Source organism: Schistosoma haematobium, chromosome ZW (assembly GCF_000699445.3).
Source record: "Schistosoma haematobium chromosome ZW, whole genome shotgun sequence".
Classification (NCBI taxonomy): domain Eukaryota; kingdom Metazoa; phylum Platyhelminthes; class Trematoda; order Strigeidida; family Schistosomatidae; genus Schistosoma; species Schistosoma haematobium.
The window spans coordinates 41,496,963-41,507,333 of NC_067195.1; the positions used below are offsets into that span (position 1 = coordinate 41,496,963).

The 10,371-nt window shown below is 42.9% G+C and overlaps 1 protein-coding gene across 2 annotated transcripts; it reads left to right on the forward strand.

Annotated features, from left to right (window-relative positions):
- Positions 1–8,444: 8,444 nt before the first annotated feature.
- Positions 8,445–9,164, forward strand: RPS9_2 (40S ribosomal protein S9). 2 transcript variants are annotated; one of them, XM_051211410.1, is made up of 3 exons: positions 8,445–8,607; positions 8,647–9,023; positions 9,059–9,164. In XM_051211410.1, the coding sequence occupies exons 2-3, from the start codon at positions 8,786–8,788 to the stop codon at positions 9,127–9,129; spliced, it is 309 nt and encodes a 102-aa protein (XP_051071467.1). In that variant the 5' UTR covers positions 8,445–8,607; positions 8,647–8,785; the 3' UTR covers positions 9,130–9,164. The 2 variants fall into 2 exon arrangements, with proteins under 2 accessions (XP_051071467.1, XP_051071466.1); XM_051211409.1 differs by having other exon boundaries at positions 8,445–8,701; positions 8,733–9,164.
- Positions 9,165–10,371: the final 1,207 nt, after the last annotated feature.

Here is a 10,371-nt window from a genome sequence, read left to right on the forward strand (position 1 = left end):
GTGCGATAGTCGTTTAAATGTTCTGGAAATCTCACCCTTCTTCCAGAACGCGTCGTTTTAAGTTTATTTTCGGATACTGTCGAAGTATCATCGCGTGTGTTGGTTGTCGGATGAGGTATTATAAGTGTCGGAGTCATGTCGTTCGATTGTACCGAAGGAAAATCCACGTAGATAGGATTTCCTTCTAAATACGCTGCTTTTAAGCGATCGATGCTGATGCTATCGTTGGTTCCGTTCTTATCGACTATATAGTACTTAGATTCACGTTGAAGAACTTTGAAAGGTCCTTCGTATGCTGATTCGAATGGTCGTCGATGCGAGTCTCGACGAATGAAAACGTGTGTACTATATCGTAAGTCAGGTTGAACGAAAACATCAGTTGATTGAGGTCGAGTGAAAGCAGGTTTAACTGAACGCATTGCGTTTGTAAGCCTGTTCGTGTAGGAGGTTAGATCCATGTTCATTGAAGAGGATGAAGGATCCACGAATTCTCCTGGAAGTCGAAGTGTCGTTCCATAAACGAGTTGAGCCGCAGTGTATTCAATGTCAGCTTTCACTGCATTGCGGATACCTAGTAAGACGAGTGGAAGAGCGTCGGTCCACTGTGAAACGTTTGCTGCTGATAGCGAAGCTTTCAGTTGTCGGTGAAAACGTTCTACCAACCCGTTTGCTTGTGGATGGTAGGGGGTCGTTCGGAAGCGAGTGATTCCTAAAAGTGTGGTCAGACGACGGAAAAGATCAGATTCAAACTGACGTCCGCGGTCTGTAGTGATGGTTGAAGGGCAACCGAAGTTTGCTACCCATCGTTCGACGAAGGTGCGGGCCACTGTTTCAGCAGTGATGTCCTTAATAGGTACTGCTTCTGGCCATCGAGTGAAACGGTCAACGCAGGTTAAGAGATAAGAGTATCCATTTGAATCTGGTAAAGGTCCTACCAAATCCAGATGGACATGGTCGAAACGGGCATCGGGAGTTTTAAACGAGCCTAAGGGACATTTATTGTGTCTGATAACCTTAGATTTTTGGCAGCTTACACAGGAGCGTGCCCACTCCCTCACGTCTTTATTCATTCCAGGCCAGCAAAACCGTTCTGCTATAAGCTTGATGGTTGCACGAACACCTGGATGCGAAAGTTTGTGCAATGTGTTGAAGACATTGCGTCGATAATGTTTCGGCACGATTGGGCGATCCCTACCTGTAGATGTGTCACAAAGTAAGGTTTCCTTACCTGTTCCCATCTGTTTGATGCGTAGTTTAAGTGTTGTGGACGATAACTCGTGCTGAAGATCACTGTCTTCTTTTGAAGCTCGGCGAGTTTAAGAAGGTCGATTCCTTGGAAACTGTTCAAGGAAGTTATACTAGATAAAGCGTCTGCAACTACATTGTTTGCTCCAGAGATGTGTTGAATATCTGAAGTAAACTGCGAAATGTAGTCCAGTTGTCGAGACTCACGGGAGAGTACTTGTCAGAAGGAGAGCTTAACGAGAAAGTGAGCGGTTTATGGTCCGTGAAAAGAGTGAATTCACGACCTTCGATGTAGTGTTGGAAATGCCGTACAGCACAATACATAGCTAGGAGTTCCCTACCGAATGTGCTGTACCTCGATTCGGTGTCTAGCAACCTTCTAGAGAAAAATGCCAAGGGTTGCCAGGAGTTGTTAACCCATTGTTGTAAGACTCCTCCGATTGCTGAGTCGGATGCGTCTACTGCGATGCTAATGGGTGCTCGGGTGTCCTGATGTGCGAGCATTGTTGCTTTAGCAATCAGTGCCTTAACTGTGGAGAATGCTTTTCGTGCGGTGTCGTCCAAATTAATGGATTTCGCATTTCCACGAAGTTGGTCGGTCAGAGGTTTCATAAGTAATGCGCATTTGGGTATGAAACGTCTATAGAAACTTACCAGGCCGTTGAACGTGCGTAATTGCTTGACGGTGGTCGGTTCTGGGTAATCCAGAATGGCCGCCACTTTGGTTCTAAGGGGTCGGATACCTTGAGCATCGATAGTGTGTCCCAGAAAGTCTAACGAGTCGGTTCCGAATTGGCATTTCTGAACGTTTACAGTAATGCCATGTTTTTGAAGTCGTTCGAAAACAAGATCCAGATGCTTGAGATGTGTTTCTCTGTCCGGACTTGCGATTAGACAGTCATCAACATACGCGTGTACGAAGTTGAGACCTCGAAAAACGTCGTCTATGAATCTTTGGAATGTTTGAGCAGCATTCCTTAGACCGAAAGGCATTCGCAAAAATTCATAGAGTCCGAAAGGAGTTATGATAGCTGTTTTCGGTATGTCGTCAGTAGCCATAGGGATTTGGTTATACGCTTTAACCAAGTCGATTTTCGAAAAGACAGTTGTACCTTTCAAGGTAGCTGTCAAATCGTGAATGTGAGGCAACGGGTAACGATCGGGAATGGTTTCCGCGTTCAATCGCCGATAGTCACCAGTTGGACGCCAATCGTTGCTGTCCTTTTTGGGGACCATGTGCAACGGAGATGCATATGGGCTACTTGACGGTCGTATGATTCCTAAGTCCATCATGTGATCGAATTCGTTTTTCGCTAACCTTAGCTTTTCAGGAGCTAGTCGTCGTGCTTTAGAGAATACAGGTGGTCCTGTAGTCGTGATGTGATGTGTAACATTGCTGGTTACACACGGTAATCTCGGTTGCGTTTGTTGTATCCCAGGGTACTTATCGAGTAGTGGTTGATAGAGTGGGTCTATCATATGTTTAACTGTGACTGGGGATACTCTACAACCAGTAAAAGAAGTTACGCAAACGGACAAATTAGTGTTCCCGTCTACTAGCCTCCGTTTGCGCGTATCGATGATCAGATTGTGGTGTTGTAGAAGGTCCATACCAATGATTGGCATAGAAACATCTGCAACAACGAAAATCCAGTGTATGGGTTTGCGTAAACCCACGTTAAGGTAAACGTACCTTTTGCCATACGTAGCGATCGGTTTTCCGTTTGCCGCCTGTAAGTTTAGGGTCGATTCGTGTAGTCGGTCGTTAGGATTTGCTGGGAGAACGCTAACTTCTGCGCCAGTGTCGACGAGGTAGCGAACTCTCGTTGTCACATCTGTGACGAATAACAGACGGCTTTGTTCGCCGGCTACGGTTGCCGTTAACGCGTGCCGGCTTGGAAGTTTCCCGAATTGTTTTTCGAATCAGTCGGTTTCGTGTTGGGAAAATTGCAGGGTTTTCTGCAATTTCTGGAAAGCTTTCCATACTGGTTATGATACCAGCACCAGTCGGGGTTATCTGTCTCTCGTGGTCTAGAGACAGATCGCTTACGAGAAATGCTTCTACGTGGTGTGCGCGATCTCTTACGGTCGGTACGAAGACTAAGATAACGCGTGAGTGTGTGGCATAAGTCGGTTATATCATTCTGAGTCGTGTGAGGCCTTTCTTTGACTGAAAATACCTCGGTAGTAGAAGGTTTCGTAATTTCTAGAATGCGGTCGGCAGATGCAGCTAGCTCGTCTAAGCCGTTGTTCTGGAACGAGACCAGAACTGCTTGCACCTGTTGGGGAAGTTTTGACAAGAAGAGTTGTTTGAATAGACCTTCGTCGAAAGTTCTTAGGCCTATAACCTCTCTCATCCGTTGCAACATGTCTGTCGCAGAACCGTGTTGCAGGTCGATGTTATTGAAGAGTTGATCTAACCTTTGTCGATCGGTTAGATCTCCTCGTTTAAGAATCGAGCGTTTTAAGATTTCGTAAGGATCGGAAACATCACTAGTAAACATACTAGGTGTTACGTACCTGTTGAATTCGCGCGGTAGTGCCTTGACTACTGCGAGGAATTGTGCACGTGTGTCGATCACGCCGTGCTCGGAGAAGTCGGCTTCTGCGTAGCAAAACCAGGCTTCGATGTTGTCGGGCCAGAAAGGCATCAGTTGAAACGAAGGTGGGGACAAAGTCTTAAGCTTGAGTACTTTAGGTGTCTGTTCAGTCATGATGAAGTATGAAGTACGATAATGAACGAGGGGAAAATATATATATATCCAAGAAAAAAACACGAAAAAAAATCACAATGTTAAAAAAAAAATAAAAAATAAGGCAATGATATATAAAAAATCCCAAAAAGGAACAGACTCACAGTTACAATTAGGTGTACCAGATCACGTCGGTCTCACCAATGATGATGTCACAGGTATTCAGTGTTTGACAACGCTTCTACCAGTAACACCTTCTAATATATTTCGTTCCCACCAAGAGAAATCAAAAGACAGAGTCGAGGAGATCGGAAGAGTATATTTGGCGATGACCAATATATCGGAATTCTCTGATCTAATCTGGCTAGCGATTGCGGTTGATGTTGAGCACGGCGTTACCACACGTGATCTGGTGCAGATGCATGACCGAGCGCCTTCAGCTAGATGAGTCCACTAAAACATATGGTCAGCATCCAATGTCGAAAACTTAGTGCTATTTATTTTGGGGATTTATTTACCGCTACAACCTTAGCTCATTGGTGGCATGGTTAGACAGGTGGCCACCAGAAGTAAATCCTAATAAGTGTAGTGATGCAGTTAAATAACTCTGACGAATCGTATCACTATACACTACGCTGATTCGTGCAACCCAAAGTAAGAAACTATAAAGATTTAGGAGTCATATTAAGCAATGATCTCAAAACCACTAGTAACTGTAAGGCTGCTGCTGCAAAAGGCTATAGGGTATTATGGTCAATTCGTAGATCTTTCCAGTATTTAGACGATGAATTGTTCAGATTATTATACCCGATTTTCGTGCGACCACATTTAGAATATGGGATTCAAGCGGCGTGTCCTTGTTTCAAGTATGAAGCGGATATGCTGGAAAGAGTCCAACGACGAGGGACTAAGGTGGTAAAAGGTCTATCTGGCCTATCTTATGAAGGCAGATTGAGACACCTTAACTCGTTTCCGTTATCTTACCGTAGAATACGGGGCGATCTAATATTGGCTTATCGTATACTGAACGATGACCTTGGTATTAATATGTCTTATCTCTTGCTTCCGTCTAGGACCGATCATTTGAGAGGACATTCGAAGAAAGTTCAAAAACCGAGATCAAATCGTGTACGTCTGGAGTTCCGTTTCTCGCACCGAGTAGTGAATTACTTGAATTCTCTACCGGATCACGTAATATCAGCACCTTCTGTTAATATATTCAAAACGAGATTGGACCTCCACAGTATTACAAACTGAAAGGATTAATATAAGTCAATAGACCTCCTGTCCTTATTACTGAAGACTGAAGTAAGACGCCGACCCTAGAAAAGATTGCTCAATGAGTGTGCGGCCATCATTCAAGTAAGAGACTAATGGAAGAAACTAAAGAATCAGAAACTCTTGGTAAACGAATATAGACCAGATTTGAAGGAAATATAGTGACGCATCCAACTTTGTACATAGAAAGGGTTGTTTATATACGACGAAACAAGTCTGCAAGAAACAACATGAGTGATTCTAAATAGATAAATATGATCGCGAATTAAACAAACCTTACCTAAACAGTGCTTTTTTCAGCTGCTACAGTCACTCTTGCAACACAGAACATGTAAGATTTATTAGTAAAAAGTATAAGGCATTCCGTCAGCTCAGATGCAACACTTTGTTCAACAAGTGAAAGATCTTCTAAACCGAACTAGCTTCAAACTGAGGAGCTGTCTGTTTAGGAGCATTAGGCCTTCTTAAAAATTAGGGAATCGTATATCAATCCTACCAAGCACCCGTCTATAAATCATACAGAATCAATCAAGAAGATAATCAATCCCAGAATTCAAAGTGTTATGCAACACAAGTGTGGTGCAACAAATAACAACATCTAAGAGTTAGTCGCACTACAGAAATCCTGAGCAACTTAGTACTAATCAATGTGAATAAACTGGAACAAAAACAGAATATGCTTGGGTGCAGTCAACATCGGAAAATCAATATGTCTGAATAAAGAACAAAAGAATAGTCAAAGGTAAAAACACACACGGAGGGATTTTCTAATATATCGTTACGGCCACATGCAAACGGATTCTACAGTAAATTTGTAGGAATTTCCGGAGCGATATTGTATAGTACTCATGTCGGCGAAGATAAGTGTACAAAGGAAATATGACTAGACTGTTAGGAATCCCAAAAGTCTAAGTTTGCTGGGGATGCCGGACGAATGGCTAGGGAAAGTTCAGAAATGAGCGACTTTGCTAACTACCAATAGGTCTTAAATGGTTACGAGGTATGACAACTACAATCAGAATGACTAGATAATGCATCGAGATAAACTGTGTTGATTAGTTGTATATTCCATACAAAATTTGCATCAAACATACTGTTTTACGCGTTTCATCAACTGGCCTTTTGGTTTTTCTAAGCACCTAGCAAGATCATAATAGTGAATGTGGCTTCCTTAAGTCTCAGCAAACTAATTGGTTAAGCCATATATCTAAGGAATCGTTCCGTTGTCGTAAATTCCCGAAACATCACTAGTAAACATACTAGGTGTGTAGTGGCAGTGGAACCTAATCACGCGACCTTTAAATCCGGGCATACAATTTCTGAAAAGATTTATATTCAACAATTGACACTAGAGGAAGGGTAAAAATGGTGAATGTGGAAACAGTGATTAATTAATCGGATGACATGGCTTAGCGTTTCAAGAGTGGTCATTTTTTCATATTTTATCTCTTTCATTCATATTAGATATATTGTTCTATCTTCAGCCTAAATGTGTTCATCAGAATCTCCGACCATTATATTGCTGGTTGTTACGGTACGACGAGTCAGAATGGACAAAGATGTGACTTTCATAGACTAGGTTTCTACATCATGACAAATCTAAAATTTTGGGATTTGGTCTTTTATCGCAGCAGTGATAATAACGAACTAGACAATAATACTACAGATGTGATGTAGCAGTCGAAATTGAGACCGAGCGCCGTCATCTAGGGCGTGTACAGTGAAGCTGATGAGGTCGGCACGAATGTCGAAGACTTACAGAGCTATTGATTCCGGGGATCTATTCAGTACCACAGTATCCAGACCGACACCGGACTCTTTCTGCAAAGCAGTACGGTTTTAAAACAGGTTACTCATTTCCTACGAACTTGTTAGTGGCCCATAAATCTTGGGGCCCCTTTGAAGTTTACATGTTACCTACAAACTCAGCCTTCATCGTCTTCAGAAAGGCTTTTGACAAGGTCCCACACAACCGCTTGTTATCTAAATTGAGTGATATCTGGATTGGTGGTAAACTATTTATGTGAATAAAGGAAATCCAATTTGGGCGTCAAAATAAAGCACTGGTTGACTGCAAGTCGTCTAGCTGAGAAACTGTGCTTAGCGGAGTGCCTCAGCGTACAGTTTTGGGGCTATTGTTGTTCTCCCCGTGTGCAAACGGTCTTCCTCGCCTCCTATCATCATCGATCTTGCTACACACTGACGACGTCAAGATATGGAGAGCGATGAAAAGTAAAAGTGATAGCTTAGAGTTTAGAAGGGACCTCGGGAAGATTTCAAATGGTCTAGAACTCGGCAGCTGCAGATAAATGCTTCCAAGTGCATTATGGTGCATATTGATTACCAATGTACAGATACCTACACGGTGAATAACATTCAGCTACCTGCCGTCCAGACATATAATAACATGAGAGTCATCGTCAGCCAAGATTTGAAAACTACTTCACACTGTAGTGCGATAGCCGCCAAGGGTTTTAGAACTATATGGTCAGTACGTATTCAGCCATACCGATGATGAAATCCTATTTACTTTTTACACATAGTTCATTCGTACTAAACTCGAGTATTGTGTACAAACAGCTAGCCCTCGCCTAAAAACAACAGTGAGCTGTTGAAAAAGGTTTAAACAATCGCAAGTGTGTTGATTTCCGAGATCACTAATCTCTCGTATGAAGAGAGCCTGTCTAAATGAAACCTGTAGCCATTGTCATGCAGAAGGACAAGAGGTGACTTCATCATAGATTTTAAGTTACTTTCTGCTAAATTCACATCTGATATGTCATAATTTTTTGTTTTCCAAAACAGAGCATTTACGAGGACTCTCTAAAAAAGTTCACAAGTCCGGAACAAATCACTCGTTAGCTGACTATCGACTTTCCCATCGAATCACCAACGAGTGGAACTCGTTACCTTGACACGTGAGTGAAGCTTCATCTGTCCATACACTCGAAGGAAGATAAGTCAATCAAGAGGCCACCATTGCTTAGACTCATACAGGCCACCCAGCCTCCTGTCCTTTCCAGACTGAAACTGATCAGGACTTAATCCTCCAAGTGTTAAGTGGCCTTCTGATCGTAATTAAACACTTAGTGCGATAGAAAATAAGGATGACTCAGTACATTTATGACCGAATAAGACTGTTCACTGTTAATCATATTCAGCCCCTATGATGTTGCTACAGTCATTGTATATTGAAATTTGTTTCACTTGGTCTACAAGGAACTTAGGGGCTCTCGATTTAGATCCCTTCACGTTGGTGTTGTGAGAAATGAGCAGGGTGCCTAAAGTTTTTGGCAAGACCTATACGACTCCGCGGAGACCGTTTGAAAAGGAGCGTTTGGACCAAGAGTTAAAGCTCATTGGTGAATATGGTCTGCGCAACAAACGCGAAGTATGGAGAGTAAAATATGTCTTAGCCAAGATACGTAAGTCAGCCCGCGAGTTGCTGACACTGGATGATAAAGACCCCAGACGGCTTTTTGGAGGTACCAGTTTTACTTTGTCCTTCATTTTAAGGGTCCGCTCTGCTGAGACGCTTAGTTCGAGTTGGTGTACTTCCCGAAGATAAGATGAAACTGGATTTCGTTTTGGGCTTGAAGATAGAAGACTTTTTAGAACGAAGACTTCAAACTCAAGTTTTTAAACTTGGTTTGGCCAGAAGCATCCATCATGCCAGAGTCCTCATCCGCCAACGGCACATAAGAGTAAGAAAACAGATGGTTAACTGTCCTGGGTTTCTGGTACGTTTGGACTCAGGAAAACACATAGAATACAGTACAACATCTCCATATGGTTGTGGTCGCCCTGGTAAGCTCATTTACAGTATTTTCCTAATTCTTCAGGTCGTGTCAAAAGGAAAAAGGAGCGTAAAGCCCAAGGTGGTGACGACGAGAACGGAAGTGATGAAGAGTGATTATTAGCTTCAACGGAATAAATATCGAAATTGCATGATTTTGTTCTTAGTAGCTAAGTTTGGAAAGCAGTCAGTTAGGCCCGTGGTTAGTCTGATCCTCAAGGTTAGTTATTCAGAGAATGATAGTGTGCTGGGAACATGCATTTGCATTGTTTCACAATGCTGTCAGCCACGTGTGATTCTGCCACTAGTTAATGAATCGTGTAACGTTTGACTACATGGTGGAGTAATCAGTCTTCACATTAACACATGATGAACAATGCTCGCTGTCCTTCACCGTTGGTGCGTAGATTTCTAGCCAACTAGGATCGATGCACCAAATCCGCGCAGACTATTCCTGTGTCATCACTGGTCGTCCTTACTTTCGCTGAAGTCATGTGGTTCCTGACATGCCAGTTTTCTTTTAGAACATGATTCCGCGGACCACGACTGTTGTTCTCTGTGCCTCTTCTGAATTGGCGAGCGATTCTAGTGCGTGATAGTGGAGTGATAAATCTTAAGGGTTTGGAGGTGTCACGGCCTCAAATCTCTTAATAGACAGGGTCAGAGGGACCGTGTGTCTTTCGGGATTGCTGCTAAGAACAGGGACTGGTATACCAGCCGCGTGTAACCATGCTTATTTACTCTTCGTGATGTTCCTAGTTTGTCAGCGAAGTCCTCGGCTACTTTACGATAGGTGAGGATAATATCCTTGTGCGCACAAGCCCCCAGCTGCTCAGTTGATGTGTTTGCTGTATGCAGCCTGGGATTCATTTGTTGCAGTTCATTTTTTATGACTATGCAGTACATATAATGAAGTGCGGATCAAATAAAAACTACCGAGCCACAACATGAAGTCCTAGGCGTTTGTTATCGCCCGGTACCTATCAAAATGAAGTTGTTTCTCTCTAGTCCGATCCCAGTTGCTCGCCTTAGTAATTAGTTCTTCATTCAGTAAACATTGTAGGTCACTTGAATATGCTGCTGGACACAAAATGTGGTGTTTCGATGGAAGCTTGTGATGAACACTCTCAGCCCCAGCCTGGGTGCAGCTAAGCGATGTTCTGGGGTTACACCTTACTTTATCGTTATGTTGTTCACTAACACACGTGTGTACGATTTGGAAAAGGGGTAGCTTTGCGTATGTGCTTCTGTGAGGATATTGTTACAACAGTGGCTGGGAGAATACGGGTGCGTCAGCACTCGTTCCTCTATACCAGCTCAGGTAACCGAGTGATTTCTATCGTTTGTTGATCAGGTGTT